Source organism: Gallinula chloropus (genome assembly GCF_964237585.1).
Source record: "Gallinula chloropus genome assembly, chromosome: 29".
Taxonomy (NCBI): Eukaryota; Metazoa; Chordata; class Aves; order Gruiformes; family Rallidae; genus Gallinula; species Gallinula chloropus.
In genome coordinates, this window is record NC_140114.1 from 4,417,580 (window position 1) to 4,444,809 (window position 27,230).

The following is a 27,230-nucleotide window of genomic DNA, read 5'->3' on the forward strand; positions in this document are numbered from 1 at the left end:
CTTGTCATAAACTGCAGTTGGGATTCTCAGGCTGGGACTTGAGACAGCGCTTGTGTGTTTTGGTAGGAGAGTGTTTCCTGTGATCCAAAGCCCAGTCTTTCCCATTGATTAACTAAGTGGTGTTCCTGGACTTTGAGGTTAATTTCCCTGTGAAAACCAGGAGTCTCTCAGTGCAGAAAGATCAGGCAAAGATTTAGGATGGGCCTTCTAGATAATGATGCAAATATCAAAAGCAGCTAAAGGACTTTGAGTGTTCCTAATCAATTTTACAATATATTTGTTTAATAGATGTGCAAGTAACATTTATTGAATAATGCAGCAAGAACAGCGTGCAGTGAGAACAGCCAAGTGGAAGAATGCTGAAGTCAGTCATGATGGAAGGCATGACTGAAGGCTTCAATTTCTTTCTTCATTTCCTAGGAAGAAGAAAAGACAAACCAGCAGTCAGCATGAACAAGAGCTCCAGGACCCTGCTTATTTATTCATCACAGGAGTAAAGAATCTGTCCACACACACAACTGTTAGCAATATTTAGCAAATACATGTGCTGCTACCACCACCACCACATCTTTCTTTACTTCCACGGATGTTAAACACGTGTATCTTTGGATCCTGTCAGCACAGACAAGAGAGACAGTGTGGATCTGTATCACGGGACCATGGCTCTGTATCAACAGTGGTTCCAACAGGTAGAAAGAAGAGCCAGTTCCAGAAAAGCCCCAACTAAATGCTGGAAATGCTCCCTTCTGCACCCTGAATCATTACTTGTTAAAGACTTTTCTCTTCATACACAGAGTTTGCTCCTGACTGACTTGGAGCATCACTCTGAATAGGAGGCTTGGGGTTTTTTTGGTTAAAGCTAAAGTAGGAAACTAAGAAATCAAGTCTCTCTTAATTTAAGCATTACAAGTGAAGTCGCAAAACCTCACAAGCCCCAGGCAACAGAAACACGTCCCTTCCCATGCTAAGCCACATCACTATGCTGGATGAGAGATGGGCCTGTTTGTCAGGAATGGCATCCCTGAATCCAAAGCATCCTCAGGGCTGCACAGGCAGAACAGAACATCCGGTCTAACTCTTTGTCAGATGTGGAAGACAAGGGCCAAAGACCAGGTCTTCCTCTTTTGCAAGGCAGGCTGAGAAGTAGAAGGAATTTGCTCTCTTCTCAGGCACAAGCAGCTCAAAGACAAATGGATTCAAGGATCTTGTATCTAAAGACTCAATATCCAACCTATCTAAATGGACTCAAGGCTGGGAACGCCTGACTGGCACCATGGGTGCCTCTGGACGATTTCTGCTGAGTTCTGACAAGTCAGAAGTCCTCTCTTAGAGGAAGGGATCAGAGAATGTGACTATTAAACCATCAGAGGCAGAAATCTCCCCCTGTGTCAAAATAAAGATGCTCACGACAAAGGTTGTGGGGAAGGACTCCTGACAGACTGAGGTTAACTGCTTGGAGATGGCTGTGGGGGTGGACCCACTGTCTTCCAGTTCAAGCTGTTCCCTGCAGAAACTGCCAATGACTCTGCCAAGTACAACAAGGGGTTTGCAATACGGAGAAGTGGCCTCAGAGTGAAATGGAAAAGTCTTCTAACACAGGCAACTAAGCAGTGAAGAGTAACACCCTGCTAAGTGCCATGTCCAGAGCGCACACACACACAGGCAGGACTCACAAACGCTTAACAGTGATACAAAGTGCTGTGAGACACAGGAAAGAATCACCTGCACTAGTTGGGTCGTGTCGTAATCTTCCCGATGCCGGTAAATGCACCGAGCAAGAACACCATAGAGTCTTTCCAAGTCAGAGACGGTGAAGTTCTTAGTTGCCACAGTGGCTAAAGTCAACAGTTGCTGAAGAGAAAATGGGAACAAGTTCAGAATAGCCCCAAATCCTCTGAACAGGCTCCTCATGCATATTTTCAGAAACTAACCAGTAACAACGCCAGTGACATCCTACATTTTCTACAGCAAAAGAAAACACGAGGGACCCTTCAGAGAACACATTAAATACCTCCCAAGATTTAACTGGAGAAAAGGAGTTACTTTTTCATACTACAGAGGAAAGGCAGGCTAACATTTCAGGAAATATTTCGGTACTCATCTGGCTATCCCATCAAGAATCCCAATTGCAAATCAGCTGTTTCCAGAGCAGCACGGAATGCAGGTCAGGCAGCCAAGTTACATCAGCTGGCACCTACCTCTAGACTGGGTAAATGAGCAGAGTGACTCTGCCTGTAGCAAGTTGCCAAGCTTGCACACAGTCCTGCCTGTTACCAAAGATGTGAATGTGATCATCTCTGGGAAAACAAAGTAGCAGCAGCACCTTCTTCCACTGCTGTGGCTGTTTAGCTTTGGTGTTGTGTGAGGCTGTGAAGATGGAGTTAAAAGAACAGCCATAGCACATGACAATATTCCTGCCTCACAACTGCCCGTCATCAAACTCTGCCTCCTTCAGATCCACTAGCACCAAAGCCCTCAAGGTCATTTCACTCCACCTGGAGATAAGACATATGTCCCACTTCCATATTAGCAACATTGAAATTCAACTTACTCTGAGCTCACTGCCATCCACAACCCCTGGCCCTCTGCGAACTCTCGCTGCGTTACCGTCACGGGAACTGCTCGCACCAGTCACAGGGTGTACCAAGGCACCTGGAACGGCACAAATTGCTTCAGTCGGGATTTCTGCTTCTCTGGGTGGGCTACAGGGTCAGTGAATTATCCTGGAATACAGTCTCTCTGCAGGGCCAGAGACAGAACTGTTGCCAGTTATTTCTTCACTGAGAAGCACTTGACTTTTACCTTCTCTCTGGCCAAAGTCACTGCTCCATCAACAGAAGGCACTCGGGCATACAAGAAAAGCACTAGAGAAAAAGGCAGGGTACAGCCAGGGGGGAAATACACTGGCGTTGCCGTGACAGTCTGGCAGGCAAACACTCACTCCCAAGTCATGTAGGTTAGGAAACACACCTTGCACTGCAAACAGGAGCATGTAAGCCTTCTGTTCAACAGGTGACTCTGGGGCCACACTGCTTGAAGTCCAGCTTTTTAACTCACACTGGTCATTACTGGGAAGATACTCATACAATAAAAGGAAGTCAAAGGCTGTTTTCCCTTTAGGTACCATTTGAAAAACAACCTGCAGGAGCAGAACACCAGCATCTGCAGAAAGACACGACTTGGGCTTTCAGTAACTACAGGGGCAGCATCCTTACGCAAGAAACACACTGTGCTGACTGCAGAGAGGTGTTACAGGAAGAATGGAACCAAAGATGGCTCATCAATAGTGTAATCCAAAAGCAGCTTAAATGAGCTGCTTGACCTTAGCTTTTGAATCTCTGTCTTCAGAACCTTGTGCTCGTTGGCACCCCAGCATTTCACTCCTCCTCAAGCCTGAATGTTCAGGAAGCACCACACTCTCCTTCTCAGAAACAGATGTTGCCCACCAGAACTTTCTCGCTTTTATTTTAAGTCCCAGATTTAGTTTCATGACCATTTTCATGTTGTTCCATGAAAAACATCAGAAACTCTCATTCAATCCATGTTACCCCAAGACAAACCTGTGAAAAGTTACTGAGAGAAAAATACCACAAAGCAAAAACTCTACAGCTACTGACTTACAGGTACCCACGTTTTGTATGTAGAATATCCTCACCTGCATTGCTTATGGACTGAGAACGTGTAGGAGCTTGATTTAGAAGTAGGTCTTCAAAAAACCTTCTTCTTTCTCCCTCATCAGGACACTGGACATTGAAAACTTCATTTTGACCAATAAACAGCTCTCGTATCTATAGCCCAAAGAGGAAAGTTATTTCAGATACACGGCGACACACGCTCAGACTCTATTCCCAGAAGATGAGTACCTGTCTAAATTCTAACTTGTCACCTGAGTAAGACAGACTGTGAGGAGTTGTCTTCCTGCCCTTTCCAAGCATCTGATGACAACCACCTCTAGGTAAGCTGACCCCACATTTGAGACAAAATAGGTCTAGGATGCTCAGCATGGACTCTTGCTGAATTTTGTGAAGGAATACGCCTACAGATCGATTTACAAGTGACTAAACAGGAGTTGGAATTCAGCTATCGACTCTGTAAAGCTTTCACTTCTATGAAAAATGCTTATTCAAGAATTGAAATACAAAGTTACAGTCCATTGTTACAGCGTGACCACCGTACTTTCTCAGTAAAAATATCCCTTTTCAGTAAAAATGTTTTCAGTTTAAATAGGTTTCCCAGTGCCATTGCCAGCACTGCATATTCTTGACTAATGTTCAGACCCAACCATCTTGAACTCACATGAGTGCTTGTCTGAAGAAAACGGACACATCTGTCGAATAGGCAGGAGTGTGTGAGAAGGGGGGAAAAGTTGGGTCAAAGTCAATCCCTTTACTCAGAAAACACTTGAGACAAATGCTTTTGGCATTGCTTTGTCTAAGCAGATTTGAGGAGACCTGGCTAGGGTGCCCGAGTAATAACAGGATGCATTTGTTTAAGTACCCCAATGCTTCAAGGAGCTCTAGATGAACAGGAAATTGAATAAAAAGAGAAGGAAAAGTATTCATGTCAATACCTCTCTTGGGAGATCTGTGTAACTCACATCCGATGTTGCAAGCAGCAGAACTGGGGCAAATGATGGGATGTTCTGCAGTAGTCTTGTAAAGGTTGTTTTCAGTGGATCTCCAACAGCTTTCCACCACAAGTCAATAAGTGGAATATAAATGATACTTGGTGCCTTTCTTTGAGCTTCTTGCATCACCTGGTAAAATGAAAGCCTGGATAAGAAGACTGAGCCATTTGGAACAGGCTCATAAGTAACCAGGGATCAGTCAAACGCTCTTACCAAATAGGAGTACACAAAAGTCAAAACACAAAACCAAACCACCCCCAGAACAACTCTCCAACCCAAAGGTAGAATTTTCACTTTGACTCAAAGATAGACATTGCTACACAGACAGGAACAGAGCTGGTGTAAGGAACCTCACAATGTACATGTTGTATGTGGTGGTGTGCCTGAAAAGACAAGACTAACCCTGTCTTCTTCAAGACAGCTTAGTTGGGGTAAATGGTTACATGATGGAGACCAGACCATTTTCAGTTTGGAGCAGGAACACATCTGAGTCAGTCGAGTCTGGAGCAGTCTGAACAGGCAGAGACCAACGTGAAAAGATGAGGGCTGATGCTGATGAAGTGGATTTCCAGGCAGAAGTAAACCAAACAGCACGTCCAAACCAGGCCACCTCCATTAACAATGAATGTCACTTCCTTTACTAGTTTAGAGACAGTTTGTGAATCCCATGAGCATAAAAAGAGGAGATACCTGTGCACACGTTTGTTCCCATGATGTGTTGCCAGCAAACAAAACAGGCATGTCCAGCGTATAAACAGGAAACTTTTCCAGGGCATGTATTACTGCAGGTGCCAAATGAGAAGTTTGCCCACACCCTGGCTCTCCAACTAGTAAGCACCGTGGCCTCACACAGGTTGGCTGGTAAGGAGCAGTTCTAGAACAAGGAGGAGGAAAGAACTTTCAGAGTCAAGTGATGAATAGACACACAGCTGTCAAAGGCTTTTCCCTAACCTCCTTTGTTTGTAAAGACTCTCTCTGTTCCAGCAAGTAAGAAGCTGGTCTGTGATCAGAAAGACTTTCAAAACCCATTTTCTTACCAACTCATCCCATAGCTCCCCTACGAAATCCCACCAATCCTGCTATTTGCTTGGCTGGGTGAAGCAACAGCTCTTGAATCACACAGGGGACTGTCCAGCTCAAATACACACACACCAGCTGGTCAGTAACCTGATATTGGGCAGAACAACCCTCACTCAGGACACACCTCTCTGGATCTCTTCACCACCCGTCCACCCCAATTTTCAGCTGCAATTTGCCTATTGTTACTGGAGACGGAAGGAAGGGAGGGAGGGAGGGAGGGAGGGAGGGAGGGAGGGAGAAGAGAATTAGGAAAAAACAATTGAGGTGGGCACTGAAACACGTTCCCCGTATCTGAAGTGCACAATTGATTGGTTAAATTACAGCTGTACCCGAAGGATGTGTAAGATTTTCTCAGTCCTTCTCATTGTTTGAATTGTGTTTGGCTTTCCTAGTAATCACTCTGCACTAGCACGAAATACATTTGTCAAGAGCCCTTGTTGTGTGCTACACTGTTGTGCCTTTGCTGGCTGAAGTCCAAGATCCCAGAGACATAACCAAGCTCAGCAGGTCAGGTTTCTCTGGACAGCACAGCGACAGAGATTGAGAAAAAGAACTGACCCAACAGTAGTGGCAACAGGAAAACTTTTCAGCTGTTAGCTTATACAAGCTGCACATTAAAATGTCTGAAGATCAGCATAAACAGTTACCCTCTAGGATGGAGGAACTGCCTCTCTTCTCTTCTGGGCTTTTTATGCGGTGGCATTTCTTCAAAGGTTGATGGTGATCCTGGTAGGATATTTTCCAGAGATTAGCATAATAGCAGTTAACAAACCTCCATTTGTCTGGGGTGGAGCAAGTTTATCACTTTACAGACTCTCACCAACGGACAGACTAAACCGGCCCAGGCCTGAGGCTGTCATAGGCAGGACCTCACATCTGCTGGGCAAGCCGAGCCCCAGCGTATATAGTGCTAAACCACTCTGATCTCATGTACAAGTGTGCACTGCAATCCACAGGCAGTCAGGTTAAAACCCTAGGGTTAGAAATCACGGTAGCTCAAGCAGTATTTAGCTTAAACCACTTATACGTGTCTTGTGGGCCTGACATTCCTCAGACAGGCATTAGAAGCCTTCCCTTCTGCCCCTAGTTAAATGTTTTGAAAGAGCTACCTTGTACATTCAATCTTAGATCCATATTTACAACTGAGAAATAGGATGTTAGCTACTGCCACAAACAGGATGCTGAAGTAGAGAAGGCTGTTGTTGACTGCATACAGCGAGTCATTCACAGCTCCCATCCTGCACTTCAGTTTAGAATCCAGAACACAAACTGTGTGTGGTATTCCTGCAATGAAGGTGTGCCCCTGCCAGTTATACAGTGCTGCTGCCATTCCGCTGGAGAGGCTGGTGGATGGTGATGGCACAAATGAGCAGCTTTTGCTTTGGCAGAATGTTAAAGAAGTGAATGCTACTGTTGTACCTTGTTGGTGGTCCTTCTGTAGCGCAGACTCTGCGTGGGGAAATACTCTCTGCAAGGCCTGTAAAATCCTTGCGAGCGAGTTTTCAAGCAGCGGTTTGGAAACAGGACATAGCGCTCGCCCAGGGGAAGCCAAAGCCCTCTGTGAAGCTGGAGTAATCTTCTGCATTGCCACAAAAAAATCCTCTGCTGTTATTTCAAGAGAAGCAACATCGATTGGCAGCTTCTCGTTACTTTCATAGATCTGAGGATAGTGGCGGCGCAAAGCACAGAGAGCAGCTTCAGCACATAAGGCTCGAATGTCAGCACCGCAATACCCTACGAAACAAGACAAAAGCCAAATGGGACATCAGTCTCAGGCAGCACACCACTCAAAGCCCAGGTTTCTGAAGTGCAATACTGAGAGACTTTGCCCGCAGCCAACAATTCACAGGTTAACAGAGCACTTCAAGAGGCACCGCGCTGCAGACAAGTTTTGTTACGTCGCTCGCAGCCTGGTCTCCCACACTTAGGAAGCAGTCTCCTCATCAGAACTTTGCTCCTGAGGAAGATGCCCCAAACCCATTCAACGTTCTCAGAGACACAAAAAGAATATTCACGAAAAGAAAAGAATCTCTTCCCTTCTCCCACGCCGTGCCAGGTGCCTCACTGCCACACTGTGCAGCAAGGTGCAAGAGCCTGGGTACTGCCTGGTAGAAGCTCAGATTCCTTCGGACTCAGCCACATGCAGAAGCTCACTTTGTTTTCAAACTTACCAACACATCTGTCAGCGAGCTCTTGCAGGAACGTGCCTGGTGGCTGAGGCCTCCAATGTTGTGTGTGAATCTCAAAAATCTCCTTTCTAGCCTGGAAAGAAAATGGTTGTGGTTTGTCCATCTTCTCTTAAAAAAAAACAACCAAGCCAACCAACACAAAATGCCCCAGATCCTCACATGAGTACAAATAGAGAGCAGTGTCTAGGTGGATACAGTACATAAACAAACTGAACGTCTTTGGGAATGAAAACAAGTTCATTCACTCCGGCACCAGCCTTGGGAAAAGGTTTTCCTAGCAAAAGAGGAATGCTTGTGTGCACAACATTTCTTTGCTTTTCAAGATGTGAAAGCAGTAATTTATAGTTAATTGAGACATTTACTGCCAGAGTCACATATAATCACAGAGATCCAGTACCCGACCTTACTGCCAATGCAGCGTCACTGTTGTCCAAGTTGTCAATACTGATTTTCACCTGAACTGCTCTGCAATACCGCACTGTGACCCTGGTTCTGTTCTCAAGAAGGACTTTGTCACATCAACATGAAGGTTGAGTTTCAATTCTGACCTTTGTATCTGGCAAGCTGAAGAAGAACTCGCGATCAAAGCGTCCAGGTCTTCGTAAAGCAGGATCTACAGAATCCAGCCTGTTGGTGGCTCCGATTACCACCACCTCTCCTCTGCTGTCAAAGCCATCCATAAGGGCCAGAAGAGTTGTTACGATAGAGCTAAGGGAAAAAACAGAATTTCCATTCACTGGTTTAGAACATTTTCTGATATTCTACACAGTCTTCTCCAATGATGACTCAAAAAGAACAAGCTTTTATCAGTGAGACACTGGTTAGCTAAAGACCCATTGGAAGACATAAAGAAACCAATAAGCTAACACAGGCCTTGTGCTCCTATCAAGCTTAGCGAATTGATTTCAATTCTTGTTGAAAAATACTCTGTTATTTAGCAGCAATTACTGGTTTGCAGGATCAATTCCCGTGACACAGCGTTAAACAGGTTCTGGTCTTCTTTTCACAGAGGTCGAGAAGCTTCTATGTAGATGCAAAAAAGGCACTACCTATGAATCTGGTCTTGTTTGTCGGACCGCACAGGAGCAAGGCCGTCTATCTCATCAAAGAAAATGATTGAAGGTCGCATCTTGTAGGCCTAGAATGGAAACACAGGATCCTGACATCATAATGCAAGCACTATTTTAAGGAGAAAAAATCCTTAAACGGGTTTGTTTCGCATGGTTTTCCCATTTGCTCTGTTTATCTTTCCCAATACAGGTCAAGACCTCATGCCCCTCAATAACCCAGCACATAGCACACATCTCAGGGGTTTGCTGCATTCGGGCTGAGAGGCAGCAGAGCCCAAGGAGCCAGGCTGATGCCTGTCTCAGAAACACTTCCCATGCTGATGTCCATGGCCCTCAGAGCAAGGCCTGCAGTGAAGCGCTGGCTTCTGCCTGCCAGCCCTGGCTGGGCTGACTGGGCCTGAAAGCCCTGGCCCAGCCCTTGCAGAAGGAGTGTTCAGCTCTGCCCCTGCCCAGCAGCAGCCTGGATCTGTCAGGCAGCTCCTGACAGGAATCTCTCCTGGCTGCCTGGATCCTGCCCATGCAGGGAGCTCCAGCAGGCAGCAGAAGCCCCTGCGCTTGGCCAAGGGCCTTGCTGCCTCACGGGGACCCCAGCCTTCAGCTCAGCTTGGTCGCAGCTGGAGCAGAGACTGGGCTTGGCCAGACCCCCATGGCCGCCCAGTAGCCCCATGACCCAGGCCTACAGTTCCCACAATGCCCCGGGAACCACCATGGCCGCCCAGCAGCCTCTGCTCTCTGACTCCCACCATGCCCAGGAACTATTATGGCCGCCCAGCAGCCTCTGGCCCACAGCTCCCATCACGCAGCGGGGCTGCTGCTTCCTGCAGTGGGACCGTTAAGAGACACCGTCCCGCAGTCCGGCCCTGCCCCCGCAGGCCCCATGGCTGCCTCCCCAGGGCTGCCCCTGCCCAAGAGGGACACCAGATGGACAGAGGGACGAGTTGAAAGATGGGCAGGAAGCTGAGGGAGGAGGAAGGAGGGAAAAGCTGGGAGAGATGGCAGCAGAGGCAGAGATCAGAAAGGAGATGGAGGGGCTGTGGAGAGCAGGTGCCTGAAGAAAACTGGTGCTGAGCAGCAGCCCAGAGGAGCAGCAGGGCCGGGAGGAGGGCAGAGGGACTGGGTGACACAGGCCAGGCCAGAGAGCAGGACGGGGGGACGCGGAGAGAGAAGAGGCGGAGGGGAGGAGAAAGGATTGACAGAAAACAGAGAAGGGCAGGGAGCAGGAGAGAGACGTGTGGAGAGAGGGAAACAGAGCAACAGGCTGCAGGACAGACAGACAGGGACCAGGAGGGACAGACAGGCAGTCAGGGAGAGACAACATCAGCCAGTGTCTCTGGGCCAGAGAGGGGAGGAGTGAAAGAAGAAGACCAGGCAGCAGAGACAGAGAGGGAAAGAGACAGTTCCTGGTGGGCTGCAGGCTGGGAGGGAGGAATCACAAACTGGGGGCAAGGGTCTGGACAGAGCACTGTTGGGGAGATGAAAACCAGCACTGATGGGCAACCGTCCCAATTCCTGAGCTCTGGTGTGATCTTTGAAACGTCCCGTGTGCTGGAGAGCTGCTGCAGGGAGTGACAGCGACTGCAGAGCAACGCTGAGATCCGCCGAACAGAGGTGGTGACGGTGGCTGCAGAGCAGCCCAGGTGAACCAGTTCTCTTGACTGTCAAAGCTGACACCCCTAAATGTGGTAATCCCAAGAAAGGGGCACATGCACATGTCGATTGTGTTCACCTCTCCAAATCATGTTACTCGTCACCCCTGGGAGGGAACACCTAAGCCTGGGCTATAAAGGACAGTGAGGAAGTTACGCCTGGGGTAACTGCTACCGAATTCCACAGCGTTCAAAATTCTGCTGTTTCAAGCAAATCCACAAGATGAGCTTGTCCAGCTGAGCCTTGTCTCTTTTGGGAAACTTGTGCTGGTGACCTGAATTGAAAATGGCTGTGTGATCCCAGAAACCTCAAGGCTTGCCCCAGGGGAAGCCATGGTATCTATAAAGTAGAATCGTCCACTTAACAGGGACAGAAATGGGGGAAAGCAAGGCTTTTCAGGAGGCAGTGTGAGTTCTTCTTTGCTTAAGCTCTGCGTAAGTCGTGTCAGAGAGAGATCCAGCAGCAGCATGGCTTTGTTTCTACATGCTGTATTGGTAACGCAGGGAAGAGATCCCTGGGTTTCTATCTGAAAGTTTGGAATTCTGGCCTAAGAAACGTTGGTTTAGGAAATAATTTTTTGGTACCAAGATGAGTTTCACTTCTTGCAAGAAAGTTTTTCTCTGTTGTCCCTTTGGAAGCATCTTAAAGAACTGGAGTAAATCTGGAGGGATGCCCCTGCCTAGGGATAGATTAAAATGGTATTGTAATGTGTGGTGTCCCCAGTATCACTTGGTCAGTGGTGAAAATGGCCAGAAAATTGGACCTTGAAATATCCTACTCTATTTCAGGTGCTGTTGTTTTGTCCCAGAAATGAGAACTGGACAGAGAGCGCATATGCGGGCTTGCTCTTGGCATTGCAAAGTGATTTGGATATTAGACAGAGATATGGATGGATTTGGAATACCAGAAGAGAACCTATACTTGAAGTGAGGAAAAAAATAAAAGGAAAAGGTCTGTTTGTGTTGTGCTGCTTGTAAGCACAGAAAGGAGGGGGTGTGTTGTGAGGATTCTAAGATGAAAAATGAGTGTGTTTGATGTAGTGACTGCGAGATGAGAAACACTGAAGCATCAGAGTAAACTACTTTGGAAAAGAAGGATTATTGCAACTTCCAGTGTCTTTAGAGCTAGATTGGCTTTTTTTTTTTTTGTATATGGGGTATTTTACTCACATGAAAACAGCTGATCTCAGTAAAAGAATATTCCTCTTTCTAAGAAGAGGATAAAGTAGGCAATATAACGGTTGTGTTTGGTTTCAGACTGTTGATTGTTCCAGAAAGGGTGATACTGAATACAGCTGTGTTCTTAGGCATGATTGCTGCTAAGTACCAACCCTACCAGCAACCAGGGCAATGAGAATCCTGTCCAGGAACTTCCCATCTGGTTTGAAAATACCTGTGTGTGTGTGTATCTGCATGCTTGACTTTGTAGCTGTGAATAATCCTTCTGAGCTTAGGGCAACAGTTCATACCCATAAAATCATTTGCATGTAGAGCTCCAGCAGTGAGGCCAGAGCTGCAGACAGGGGAAGATGCAACGCACAGAGAGAGATTTAATATCGAGGACAAAATGAGCTCCTGCTGATGGGATTCAGTAGCTTTAGTCCATTAATGACTATTTGATTGTTCAGGACATTTTTCCCCCTGCTACCTACTTTTTACCCAGACTGGGAACTCAGAGATGGGTTTTGTATGTAGGAAAGGTTCTGTTGACTATCAGAATTAGTAATCCCTTTTTTTGTTCATATTACAATGAGGTGTTTTTTTGGTAAATGACACCATTTTAGATTTAAATGTACAAAATTATGGACCAGTTTGTGTGTAAAAGTAATGAAAGGGAGAGCAGAATGGCAAAGGGCTCCAGAGATGCTGTTATCTGACAACTGACAAATTATTTGGCACTGAAGTACTTTAAAATGCTTTTAAATCCTGTGTTTCTGGACACTGGAGTTGGTGTAACTTTCATCCCCACCAGTCAATCCTGAGGCCCACATCCCCTAGTAGGACTTTGCTTAGGAGTGACCTTCCTTTCCTAGCAGTAGGAATATATTTCCCAGTCAGTCTTTGATCTCTGTTCTGCACTGGTGCCTGCTGGGCTTGCAGTGAGGATCAGTCACTCTGCTGCCCAGCATGGCAGCCGTCCTGCTTGTCATAAACTGCAGTTGGGATTCTCAGACTGGGACTTGAGACAGCGCTTGTGTGTTTTGGTAGGAGAGTGTTTCCTGTGATCCAAAGCCCAGTCTTTCCCATTGATTAACTAAGTGGTGTTCCTGGACTTTGAGGTTAATTTCCCTGTGAAAACCAGGAGTCCCTCAGTGCAGAAAGATCAGGCAAAGATTTAGGATGGGCCTTCTAGATAATGATGAAAATATCAAAAGCAGCTAAAGGACTTTGAGTGTTCCTAATCAATTTTACAATGTATTTGTTTAATAGATGTGCAAGTAACATTTATTGAATAATGCAGCAAGAACAGCGTGCAGTGAGAACAGCCAAGTGGAAGAATGCTGAAGTCAGTCATGATGGAAGGCATGACTGAAGGCTTCAATTTCTTTCTTCATTTCCTAGGAAGAAGAAAAGACAAACCAGCAGTCAGCATGAACAAGAGCTTCAGGACCCTGCTTATTTATTCATCACAGGAGTAAAGAATCTGTCCACACACGCAACTGTTAGCAATATTTAGCAAATACATGTGCTGCTACCACCACCACCACATCTTTCTTTACTTCCACGGATGTTAAACACGTGTATCTTTGGATCCTGTCAGCACGGACAAGAGAGACAGTGTGGATCTGTATCACGGGACCATGACTCTGTATCAACAGTGGTTCCAACAGGTAGAAAGAAGAGCCAGTTCCAGAAAAGCCCCAACTAAATGCTGGAAATGCTCCCTTCTGCACCCTGAATCATTACTTGTTAAAGAATTCTCTCTTCATACACAGAGTTTGCTCCTGACTGACTTGCAGCATCACTCTGAATAGGAGGCTTGGGGTTTTTTTGGTTAAAGCTAAAGTAGGAAACTAAGAAATCAAGTCTCTCTTAATTTAAGCATTACAAGTGAAGTCACAAAACCTCACAAGCCCCAGGCAACAGAAACACGTCCCTTCCCATGCTAAGCCACATCACTATGCTGGATGAGAGATGGGCCTGTTTGTCAGGAATGGCATCCCTGAATCCAAAGCATCCTCAGGGCTGCACAGGCAGAACAGAACATCCGGTCTAACTCTTTGTCAGATGTGGAAGACAAGGGCCAAAGACCAGGTCTTCCTCTTTTGCAAGGCAGGCTGAGAAGTAGAAGGAATTTGCTCTCTTCTCAGGCACAAGCAGCTCAAAGACAAATGGTTTCAAGGATCTTGTATCTGAAGACTCAATATCCAACCTATCTAAATGGACTCAAGGCTGGGAACGCCTGACTGGCACCATGGGTGCCTCTGGGCGATTTCTGCTGAGTTCTGACAAGTCAGAAGTCCTCTTTTAGAGGAAGGGATCAGAGAATGTGACTATTAAACCATCAGAGGCAGAAATCTCCCCCTGTGTCAAAATAAAGATGCTCACGACAAAGGTTGTGGGGAAGGACTCCTGACAGACTGAGGTTAACTGCTTGGAGATGGCTGTGGGGGTGGACCCACTGTCTTCCAGTTCAAGCTGTTCCCTGCAGAAACTGCCAATGACTCTGCCAAGTACAACAAGGGGTTTGCAATACGGAGAAGTGGCCTCAGAATGAAATGGAAAAGTCTTCTAACACAGGCAACTAAGCAGTGAAGAGTAACACCCTGCTAAGTGCCATGTCCAGAGCGCACACACACACAGGCAGGACTCATGCTCACTTAACAGTGATACAAAGTGCTGTAAGACACAGGAAAGAATCACCTGCACTAGTTGGGTCGTGTCGTAATCTTCCCGATGCCGGTAAATGCACCGAGCAAGAACACCATAGAGTCTTTCCAAGTCAGAGACGGTGAAGTTCTTAGTTGCCACAGTGGCTAAAGTCAACAGTTGCTGAAGAGAAAATGGGAACAAGTTCAGAATAGCCCCAAATCCTCGGAACAGGCTCCTCATGCATATTTTCAGAAACTAACCAGTAACAACGCCAGTGACATCCTACATTTTCTACAGCAAAATAAAACACGAGGGACCCTTCAGAGAACACATTAAATACCTCCCAAGATTTAACTGGAGAAAAGGAGTTACTTTTTCATACTACAGAGGAAAGGCAGGCTAACATTTCAGGAAATATTTCGGTACTCATCTGGCTATCCCATCAAGAATCCCAATTGCAAATCAGCTGTTTCCAGAGCAGCACGGAATGCAGGTCAGGAAGCCAAGTTACATCAGCTGGCACCTACCTCTAGACTGGGTAAATGAGCAGAGTGACTCTGCCTGTAGCAAGTTGCCAAGCTTGCACACAGTCCTGCCTGTTACCAAAGATGTGAATGTGATCATCTCTGGGAAAACAAAGTAGCAGCAGCACCTTCTTCCACTGCTGTGGCTGTTTAGCTTTGGTGTTGTGTGAGGCTGTGAAGATGGAGTTAAAAGAACAGCCATAGCACATGACAATATTCCTGCCTCACAACTGCCCGTCATCAAACTCTGCCTCCTTCAGATCCACTAGCACCAAAGCCCTCAAGGTCATTTCACTCCACCTGGAGATAAGACATATGTCCCACTTCCATATTAGCAACATTGAAATTCAACTTACTCTGAGCTCACTGCCATCCACAACCCCTGGCCCTCTGCGAACTCTCGCTGCGTTACCGTCACGGGAACTGCTCGCACCAGTCACAGGGTGTACCAAGGCACCTGGAACGGCACAAATTGCTTCAGTCGGGATTTCTGCTTCTCTGGGTGGGCTACAGGGTCAGTGAATTATCCTGGAATACAGTCTCTCTGCAGGGCCAGAGACAGAACTGTTGCCAGTTATTTCTTCACTGAGAAGCACTTGACTTTTACCTTCTCTCTGGCCAAAGTCACTGCTCCATTAACAGAAGGCACTCGGGCATACAAGAAAAGCACTAGAGAAAAAGGCAGGGTACAGCCAGGGGGGAAATACACTGGCGTTGCCGTGACAGTCTGGCAGGCAAACACTCACTCCCAAGTCATGTAGGTTAGGAAACACCTTGCACTGCAAACTGGAGCATGTAAGCCTTCTGTTCAACAGGTGACTCTGGGGCCACACTGCTTGAAGTCCAGCTTTTTAACTCACACTGGTCATTACTGGGAAGATACTCATACAATAAAAGGAAGTCAAAGGCTGTTTTCCCTTTAGGTACCATTTGAAAAACAACCTGCAGGAGCAGAACACCAGCATCTGCAGAAAGACACGACTTGGGCTTTCAGTAACTACAGGGGCAGCATCCTTACGCAAGAAACACACTGTGCTGACTGCAGAGAGGTGTTACAGGAAGAATGGAACCAAAGATGGCTCATCAATAGTGTAATCCAAAAGCAGCTTAAATGAGCTGCTTGACCTTAGCTTTTGAATCTCTGTCTTCAGAACCTTGTGCTCGTTGGCACCCCAGCATTTCACTCCTCCTCAAGCCTGAATGTTCAGGAAGCACCACACTCTCCTTCTCAGAAACAGATGTTGCCCACCAGAACTTTCTCGCTTTTATTTTAAGTCCCAGATTTAGTTTCATGACCATTTTCATGTTGTTCCACCACATCAGAAACTCTCATTCAATCCATGTTACCCCAAGACAAACCTGTGAAAAGTTACTGAGAGAAAAATACCACAAAGCAAAAACTCTACAGCTACTGACTTACAGGTACCCACGTTTTGTATGTAGAATATCCTCACCTGCATTGCTTATGGACTGAGAACGTGTAGGAGCTTGATTTAGAAGTAGGTCTTCAAAAAACCTTCTTCTTTCTCCCTCATCAGGACACTGGACATTGAAAACTTCATTTTGACCAATAAACAGCTCTCGTATCTATAGCCCAAAGAGGAAAGTTATTTCAGATACACGGCGACACACGCTCAGACTCTATTCCCAGAAGATGAGTACCTGTCTAAATTCTAACTTGTCACCTGAGTAAGACAGACTGTGAGGAGTTGTCTTCCTGCCCTTTCCAAGCATCTGATGACAACCACCTCTAGGTAAGCTGACCCCACATTTGAGACAAAATATGTCTAGGATGCTCAGCATGGACTCTTGCTGAATTTTGTGAAGGAATACGCCTACAGATCGATTTACAAGTGACTAAACAGGAGCTGGAATTCAGCTATCGACTCTGTAAAGCTTTCACTTCTATGAAAAATGCTTATTCAAGAATTGAAATACAAAGTTACAGTCCATTGTGTTACAGCGTGACCACCGTACTTTCTCAGTAAAAATATCCCTTTTCAGTAAAAATGTTTTCAGTTTAAATAGGTTTCCCAGTGCCATTGCCAGCACTGCATATTCTTGACTAATGTTCAGACCCAACCATCTTGAACTCACATGAGTGCTTGTCTGAAGAAAACGGACACATCTGTTGAATAGGCAGGAGTGTGTGAGAAGGGGGGAAAAGTTGGGTCAAAGTCAATCCCTTTACTCAGAAAACACTTGAGACAAATGCTTTTGGCATTGCTTTGTCTAAGCAGATTTGAGGAGACCTGGCTAGGGTGCCCGAGTAATAACAGGATGCATTTGTTTAAGTACCCCAATGCTTCAAGGAGCTCTAGATGAACAGGAAATTGAATAAAAAGAGAAGGAAAAGTATTCATGTCAATACCTCTCTTGGGAGATCTGTGTAACTCACATCCGATGTTGCAAGCAGCAGAACTGGGGCAAATGATGGGATGTTCTGCAGTAGTCTTGTAAAGGTTGTTTTCAGTGGATCTCCAACAGCTTTCCACCACAAGTCAATAAGTGGAATATAAATGATACTTGGTGCCTTTCTTTGAGCTTCTTGCATCACCTGGTAAAATGAAAGCCTGGATAAGAAGACTGAGCCATTTGGAACAGGCTCATAAGTAACCAGGGATCAGTCAAACGCTCTTACCAAATAGGAGTACACAAAAGTCAAAACACAAAACCAAACCACCCCCAGAACAACTCTCCAACCCAAAGGTAGAATTTTCACTTTGACTCAAAGATAGACATTGTTACACAGACAGGAACAGAGCTGGTGTAAGGAACCTCACAATGTACATGATGTATGTGGTGGTGTGCCTGAAAAGACAAGACTAACCCTGTCTTCTTCAAGACAGCTTAGTTTGGGTAAATGGTTACATGATGGAGACCAGACCATTTTCAGTTTGGAGCAGGAACACATCTGAGTCAGTCGAGTCTGGAGCAGTCTGAACAGGCAGAGACCAACGTGAAAAGATGAGGGCTGATGCTGATGAAGTGGATTTCCAGGCAGAAGTAAACCAAACAGCACGCCCAAACCAGGCCACCTCCATTAACAATGAATGTCACTTCCTTTACTAGTTTAGAGACAGTTTGTGAATCCCATGAGCATAAAAAGAGGAGATACCTGTGCACACGTTTGTTCCCATGATGTGTTGCCAGCAAACAAAACAGGCATGTCCAGCGTATAAACAGGAAACTTTTCCAGGGCATGTATTACTGCAGGTGCCAAATGAGAAGTTTGCCCACACCCTGGCTCTCCAACTAGTAAGCACCGTGGCCTCACACAGGTTGGCTGGTAAGGAGCAGTTCTAGAACAAGGAGGAGGAAAGAACTTTCAGAGTCAAGTGATGAATAGACACACAGCTGTCAAAGGCTTTTCCCTAACCTCCTTTGTTTGTAAAGACTCTCTCTGTTCCAGCAAGTAAGAAGCTGGTCTGTGATCAGAAAGACTTTCAAAACCCATTTTCTTACCAACTCATCCCATAGCTCCCCTACGAAATCCCACCAATCCTGCTATTTGCTTGGCTGGGTGAAGCAACAGCTCTTGAATCACACAGGGGACTGTCCAGCTCAAATACACACACACCAGCTGGTCAGTAACCTGATATTGGGCAGAACAACCCTCACTCAGGACACACCTCTCTGGATCTCTTCACCACCCGTCCACCCCAATTTTCAGCTGCAATTTGCCTATTGTTACTGGAGACGGAAGGGAGGGAGGGAGGGAGGGAGGGAGGGAGGGAGGGAGAAGAGAATTAGGAAAAAACAATTGAGGTGGGCACTGAAACACGTTCCCCGTATCTGAAGTGCACAACTGATTGGTTAAATTACAGCTGTACCCGAAGGATGTGTAAGATTTTCTCAGTCCTTCTCATTGTTTGAATTGTTTGGATTTTCTAGTCATCATTCTGCACTAGCACGAAATACATTTGTCAAGAGCCCTTGTTGTGTGCTACACTGTTGTGCCTTTGCTGGCTGAAGTCCAAGATCCCAGAGACATAACCAAGCTCAGCAGGTCAGGTTTCTCTGGACAGCACAGCGACAGAGATTGAGAAAAAGAACTGACCCAACAGTAGTGGCAACAGGAAAACTTTTCAGCTGTTAGCTTATACAAGCTGCACATTAAAATGTCTGAAGATCAGCATAAACAGTTACCCTCTAGGATGGAGGAACTGCCTCTCTTCTCTTCTGGGCTTTTTATGCGGTGGCATTTCTTCAAAGGTTGATGGTGATCCTGGTAGGATATTTTCCAGAGATTAGCATAATAGCAGTTAACAAACCTCCATTTGTCTGGGGTGGAGCAAGTTTATCACTTTACAGACTCTCACCAACGGACAGACTAAACCGGCCCAGGCCTGAGGCTGTCATAGGCAGGACCTCACATCTGCTGGGCAAGCCGAGCCCCAGCGTATATAGTGCTAAACCACTCTGATCTCATGTACAAGTGTGCACTGCAATCCACAGGCAGTCAGGTTAAAACCCTAGGGTTAAAAATCACGGTAGCTCAAGCAGTATTTAGCTTAAACCACTTATACGTGTCTTGTGGGCCTGACATTCCTCAGACAGGCATTAGAAGCCTTCCCTTCTGCCCCTAGTTAAATGTTTTGAAAGAGCTACCTTGTACATTCAATCTTAGATCCATATTTACAACTGAGAAGTAGGATGTTAGCTACTGTCACAAACAGGATGCTGAAGTAGAGAAGGCTGTTGTCGACTGCATACAGCGAGTCATTCACAGCTCCCATCCTGCACTTCAGTTTAGAATCCAGAACACAAACTGTGCGTGGTATTCCTGCAATGAAGGTGTGCCCCTGCCTGTTACACAGTGCTGCTGCCATTCCGCTGGAGAGGCTGGTGGATGGTGATGGCACAAATGAGCAGCTTTTGCTTTGGCAGAATGTTAAAGAAGTGAATGCTACTGTTGTACCTTGTTGGTGGTCCTTCCATAGCGCAGACTCTGCGTGGGGAAATACTCTCTGCAAGGCCTGTAAAATCCTTGCGAGGGAGTTTTCAAGCAGCGGTTTGGAAACAGGACATAGCGCTCGCCCAGGGGAAGCCAAAGCCCTCTGTGAAGCTGGAGTAATCTTCTGCATAGCCACAAAAAAATCCTCTGCTGTTATTTCAAGAGAAGCAACATCGATTGGCAGCTTCTCGTTACTTTCATAGATCTGAGGATAGTGGCGGCGCAAAGCACAGAGAGCAGCTTCAGCACATAAGGCTCGAATGTCAGCACCGCAATACCCTACGAAACAAGACAAAAGCCAAATGGGACATCAGTCTCAGGCAGCACACCACTCAAAGCCCAGGTTTCTGAAGTGCAATACTGAGAGACTTTGCCCGCAGCCAACAATTCACAGGTTAACAGAGCACTTCAAGAGGCACCGCGCTGCAGACAAGTTTTGTTACGTCGCTCGCAGCCTGGTCTCCCACACTTAGGAAGCAGTCTCCTCATCAGAACTTTGCTCCTGAGGAAGATGCCCCAAACCCATTCAACGTTCTCAGAGACACAAAAAGAATATTCACGAAAAGAAAAGAATCTCTTCCCTTCTCCCACGCCGTGCCAGGTGCCTCACTGCCACACTGTGCAGCAAGGTGCAAGAGCCTGGGTACTGCCTGGTAGAAGCTCAGATTCCTTCGGACTCAGCCACATGCAGAAGCTCACTTTGTTTTCAAACTTACCAACACATCTGTCAGCGAGCTCTTGCAGGAACGTGCCTGGTGGCTGAGGCCTCCAATGTTGTGTGTGAATCTCAAAAATCTCCTTTCTAGCCTGGAAAGAAAATGGTTGTGGTTTGTCCTACGTCTTCTCTTAAAAAAAAACAACCAAGCCAACCAACACAAAATGCCCCAGATCCTCACATGAGTACAAATAGAGAGCAGTGTCTAGGTGGATACAGTACATAAACAAACTGAACGTCTTTGGGAATGAAAACAAGTTCATTCACTCCGGCACCAGCCTTGGTAAAAGTTTTTCCTAGCAAAAGAGGAATGCTTGTGTGCACAACATTTCTTTGCTTTTCAAGATGTGAAAGCAGTAATTTATAGTTAATTGAGACATTTACTGCCAGAGTCACATATAATCACAGAGATCCAGTACCCGACCTTACTGCCAATGCAGCGTCACTGTTGTCCAAGTTGTCAATACTGATTTTCACCTGAACTGCTCTGCAATACCGCACTGTGACCCTGGTTCTGTTTTCAAGAAGGACTTTGTCACACCAACATGAAGGTTGAGTTTCAATTCTGACCTTTGTATCTGGCAAGCTGAAGAAGAACTCGCGATCAAAGCGTCCAGGTCTTCGTAAAGCAGGATCTACAGAATCCAGCCTGTTGGTGGCTCCGATTACCACCACCTCTCCTCTGCTGTCAAAGCCATCCATAAGGGCCAGAAGAGTTGTTACGATAGAGCTAAGGGAAAAAAAAGAATTTCCATTCACTGGTTTAGAACATTTTCTGATATTCTACACAGTCTTCTCCAATGATGACTCAAAAAGAACAAGCTTTTATCAGTGAGACACTGGTTAGCTAAAGACCCATTGGAAGACATAAAGAAACCAATAAGCTAACACAGGCCTTGTGCTCCTATCAAGCTTAGCGAATTGATTTCAATTCTTGTTGAAAAATACTCTGTTATTTAGCAGCAATTACTGGTTTGCAGGATCAATTCCCGTGACACAGCGTTAAACAGGTTCTGGTCTTCTTTTCACAGAGGTCGAGAAGCTTCTATGTAGATGCAAAAAAGGCACTACCTATGAATCTGGTCTTGTTTGTCGGACCGCACAGGAGCAAGGCCGTCTATCTCATCAAAGAAAATGATTGAAGGTCGCATCTTGTAGGCCTAGAATGGAAACACAGGATCCTGACATCATAATGCAAGCACTATTTTAAGGAGAAAAAATCCTTAAACGGGTTTGTTTCGCATGGTTTTCCCATTTGCTCTGTTTATCTTTCCCAATACAGGTCAAGACCTCATGCCCCTCAATAACCCAGTGCAAAAGGAAACACTGACAAAACACAAAAAAGCAGGGAGTTCTTCCTAAAAATACTGACCACAGAAGTTCACAGTTACCACTCGGACAGAACACAGGGCACATTTCAGCCTTACCTGATCAAACAATTCACGAAGCTGTCGTTCAGTTTCCCCTGCCCATTTACTCAGGCAGTCGGCACCTTTTCTCATAAAAAAGGCTATTCTCCTGCCACCTCGGCTATATTCGTTAGCCAGCGCACGAGCAACCAGTGTCTTCCCAGTTCCTGGTGGACCGTAGAACAGACAGCCTCTGCAATGAAAACAAAACACAACCCCACAAAACCCCCATTAAATTCACATATGACAACCCCCCTAATGGAAAAATACCTATTACAACCCCCATCCCGAAACTACACACCTCTTCTCTCCTAACCAGAACTAGCGGCAACAGCTGAAGAGGGAGAAGGCAAAAAGAGATGGAAGTTCTGGGTTCCAACGCAATTTAACAAGGCAGGAAGTGCAATTGATAGAGAGGAGAGTGGAGATGTACAAACCTTGAGAGCACATCATTGCATCCCAGAAGGACACTTCCAAAACTGCCCACAAACTAGCAGGGCAGGTTACAGCACAGCACAGCCAAGCAAGAATAAACCTTAGCACAAAATCCCAGACTGGCATAACTTGGGAATCACCAGTTCATTCTTCAGTTATACGCTGCATTGAAATGCTTGTCCTCGCAGAAGGCAAGATTTGACAGTGAAGCATTGCACTCTCCCCTCAAAAGCTCTAAGTTACTGGATTTGCTCTCCCAGACCATGCATTGCTGATGCTAAAAAAGGTGCAGGTCTAAGGCTGGGAGAGAAAACTGCATTTCCAGATAAATACAGTCATCAGTGAGAACAGCTGAAACGTTGCTGTTTCAAAAAGAATTTCAGTGCATAAAGAAGCCAAACCCTGGAAGACTTTCCTTCCGTTATTTGTAATACTTTCAAAGCGACTGAAATCAAAGAATTTCACTGTAGCACGACTGAACTTTGCTGATCAAACACATACAAAGCTAACAATTACATTTCTACTTGTTTCCTGACACAGAACTAATATAGCAGCGTAAAAAGTGGACAGACTCTTATATTACCCCAACCACAAACACCACTGCAACGCTGTGGCTGTAATTCTCAAAGTCATGCTTGATCACTTGCAACAAAAGACTCTTGAGAGAGAACACTGGACTTGCAAGCAATGAATTACAGTTGACTACTGGTATAGTATTCCTTCCTGCTTGTAAACTAATCAAGTTGGCTTGTACCTAGAACGCAAAACAAGAACACCCCAAGCCCTCCTTTTAAAGGCAAGGCAGTGACAAAGGATGCCCTTGCTGCACCTGGATTCCAGATTCTACACATTTTAAATAAATTCTTTTTTACTACTGCTAAGAAAACCCACCAACAAGGCTGAAGAGTTTGAAGCATGGAAACATATTGATAGCTCAGTTGAATACTCTCAGGAAAATGGGTTAATTAGAATGTACACAGTATCTGTTACCTTGGAGGCTGAATTTGGAATCTCTCAAAGACTTCAGGGTAAAGCAGCGGTAAAATGACCATCTCTTTTAAAGCTGAAATGTGGTCAGAAAGACCACCCACACCATCAAATCGTACCTAAAGAGAAAGTCAACAGAGCACATCTCATACATCACAGAAAGCTACGACCTTGACAAGGTTCCATCAGAAAGTCTGTGTCAGCACAAAGAAGAGCTCTGGGCAGTTTTCAAATTGCTTGAGAGCAGAACTGTAAACCCCCTTTCCATTAGGGGGGTTACCCATAGGCAGCACGTGACTGGAAGCTTTCAGAAACACTGCAAACACCTCGCTGGCACGCTGATCTAGCATTACTTACTGAATGGCCTGTTTGCATTGGATCAACATCAGCCTGACTTGCTCCCCTTTTCCTTCGATCCTTCTTGAGGTTTAGTGGAAGGCACCTGATTTGAATGAAGGAGAGGAAGAGGAAAGCATTTGTTAGCATGCAGCTAGAAGATTTTTACATTTATAATGACAGCAGGTGAACCCAGAAGACCACCTAAGTGAGATCAACCTCGTAAAGAGGTAAATATTTGTTCAAATTGGTTTACATTTAATGTCCAAGAGTAAACAAAGGAAAATGGTCACTCCAGACATGAAGCCAGGCTAACTGACAACTCTCAGCACTTATGAATATCCATGGCAGACCACACAACACACAGATGAATGCAAGCTGTGAACAAGGAGTTCCACAGATGCAGACTGTGAACTGACCATGACTTGGGTGATAGAAGAACCCCCCAAAGCACACTTCCAAGTACACACTAAGTAATATCAACATTTAAATGAATTCCATCTCAGAATTTCCTTTGAGATCTATTAGTTTCAGACGATTGTTCTCCTGATGAATCTCATTTCAAAGCCGTTACACGATTTCCCTTGTGACAGGGAAATTTCGTGTTTCTTAGGAAGGTAAAATGTTTAACTGTTTTGCAAAGAAATGGCATAAACAAATGATTCATGGTGTCCTCTCTCTCTCACACACATAGAAATGGAGTTTCACCTCATGTCATATATCCACTCTGTGGAAAGTCAAACCTTCTAAACCGGTTTAAAAAGACAGTTTCCTGAACCCGTCCTTCTCTGTCTGCTCTTGAGGATGCTGAGCAAAGTGCTCCTCATATCTAGCAAGAGACAGCGTGCTCCATGCTCTCGCTGCTTACAGGATCCAAACCCCCTCTGTCATGACTGTGGTCATTTAGAATTTTTAATTTCATTTAGCCTTTTTCTTGGTGAAGGACAGTTTCCTACTCAAACATGAACTGATTCCAAAGAGAAGCCAAAATCAGTACTTGAGTGATTAAGTAAATCCACACAGGGTCTCCCTCTTCCTAAATTAGTTTTAAGAAAGTAACTGGTATCCTCCAAGCTTAAAAAGTCTGAGAGCAAAATGTTTTTTCAGAGGGACATTCTGGCTTCAAGTCAAGAAGGAGAGAATTTCAGTTACATCATCTCAGCCCCACCCTCCATAATCACCTCATTGAGGACAACAAATGCTGCATTTCAAATAATTAATGGCTAATAAAAAGTATGGCCTCCCCCCTCAATACTTGCTTTCCTTCTACCCTTGGACTACCACAGCAGTAATCCTAACGTTCATCTGTTAATTCCCACCAATCCAAAACCTCTGGAAGCATTAGTCAGCAGTGTCACTGACAGCACTACTGAGAAATAAGGACCATCACCAAACATTCACGAACCTGTCAGTTCTTTGGCTGCAGGAGTCTTCTAGTCTTTGAGGACTTCCAAATGGGGACCTCTGACTGGCATCTGAAGAGCAGTCTGAAACTTTGCTCTTACTTTGCCTTGGTTCTGTTGAAAGCAAAGAGAAGTTGAGTGCCCGTATGCATTTTCATTCCAAAACCATCTCACTGAAAGAAATCAGCTCTGAAGAAAAACCCTGCAGAGAGCCTACTTTTCAGTGGTGGTTGATAGTCCTCAACAGGTTTCCTCCTCTCTCGAAGGTGATAAAGCTTCTGAGTATCTTCTTCATCCTTCTCAACACTTTCTTCTGGCAGAACAACTGTACATTGAGATAAGACGGAACTTCTTAAGTACTCTTGTAAATTAAATTCAGAATGCACTACACAGAGGTTCTGTCCTTGCTGAGATGACTGGGTGGCTTCTCATCGGTCTTAGTAACAACAGTTCTGTCATCTTCTTTAGCTGAGGCTTGAGGCACAAGGGCTTCAGTTTCTCTGCTTTTCTGCTCCCCATGTCCTTCCCCTTGCTCTGCTGGGAGAGCCCTGGAGGGGCCCAGGTGGCTGTTCCTCCTCCATTTGATTTGGGTGCCTGCCATTGCGTACCCATGCGCTCGTCTGGGCCTGTGCAGCTGGGGCTTGGATGGGCTGACGGCCCTGGGAGCAGCCCACTGGGGTCTTCTTTGGGCTCCCCCTCCTGCCACTGTGTCTCTGAGCTCCACTGTGGGGGTGCAGGGTTGGTCCATCACAAAACCTAACACTGGTTGGCTCAACTACCGCCACATCCTTTCCTGTCCTTAAGCATCCTCCTGCCTCGTTCTGTCCCATCCAGAAATCTCCTACAAGGATCGCTGGGCCGACTGCCCTCATCACAACCATCATTCTCACTAAACCTTCACATTTCCCCCCTCGCTCCAAGCATAAAGTCAATATGGCCTTTTACATTTTTACCAAATAACCTCATTGCTCATTTAGTTGCCCACTGAGCTCTGGGGTGACAGCTCCTAATTACAGGCCTGGGCAGCAGCTTCCTCCTATCACCAGCTAAACACAGAAAGGAACACCACTCTCTTCTCCCCTGCTGATCTTCACACTCTGCAGGAGCTTTCCAACCTGCCTTACTTCCTGAGAAGTCTCTCCCTGCTGCTCACAAGCAGGGAATCTGGCACGCTCCTGTTGTAGTGAGATTGCTCTTCCTCATTCTGAGGAATAACTTCTGTTTGTATTCCCACCTGTGCACAGCCATCTGCTGCCTTTTATCTTGTAAGCTTTCTGGAGAAGCCCAATGATTTTTTTCCTCTCTGAATACCTGTTCTGAGCTCACTACAGTACAGCCCTGAAGTGCAGCCCTGACTACAGCTTGTAATGCCAATAGCAAGACGGATCATTGTTTTAAAGAGATTAAAAATGCCCCACAGTTCAGCTTGTGTCAAGTGTTTAGGACAAGGCTTTTGGCTCGAGCATAGGAAAGAAAACTTAAACCAGAACTAAGCCACAATCCCACCTTGCTCATCAGTTATTTCTTTGCCAGCTCTTGGCACTTCTTTCTTTCCCTTGGAGGTCCCATTGAGGTTCTCCTAAATAAGAAAAAAAACAACCCCCAAACCAGAAAGATCAGTCACAGGCATGCAGAAAACCTGACGTGTGTATTTTATCGGGTGCCCCTGTAGTAACATCATCACCACGCTCCATATAGACAAACGAGTGAAGTAAGGTACAGGAGGAGAGAACAGGTACAGCACTGGCACCCAGGAGCAGTGACAAGAATTCCTGCTCTAAAATGGGACTTTGTACATGTGACACTTAAATACAAAGCCCAGTCTATCAATTAATCACAGATCAATAATCCAAGAACCCAGGCAAAACCTAGGAAAAACAATGTCTAGCAGATAAAACATGCATCTGGGCACTTGAGGGACGATGTCCTCGCTGATCCTTAGGGGTCTCTCCCACCTCAGGATCTTGTATCATTCTATGAAACTACCTGCAATTCTGCTTTCATTAAAAACAAAAAGGTAACTCAGATCTAAACTAAAA

At 45.7% G+C, this 27,230-nt stretch overlaps 1 protein-coding gene across 1 annotated transcript; it reads right to left on the reverse strand.

Moving 5' to 3' along the window:
* Positions 1-365: 365 nt before the first annotated feature.
* Positions 366-25,803, reverse strand: LOC311202173 (ATPase family AAA domain-containing protein 2-like; the record flags this gene model as incomplete). The annotated part of the gene is made up of 13 exons (XM_084276713.1): positions 366-416; positions 1,723-1,851; positions 2,803-2,864; positions 7,127-7,441; positions 7,879-7,969; positions 8,445-8,604; positions 8,946-9,034; positions 22,049-22,223; positions 23,456-23,571; positions 23,810-23,942; positions 25,194-25,305; positions 25,409-25,516; positions 25,800-25,803. 13 exons carry the CDS (start codon positions 25,801-25,803, stop codon positions 366-368), a joined length of 1,545 nt encoding a protein of 514 aa, XP_084132839.1.
* Positions 25,804-27,230: the final 1,427 nt, after the last annotated feature.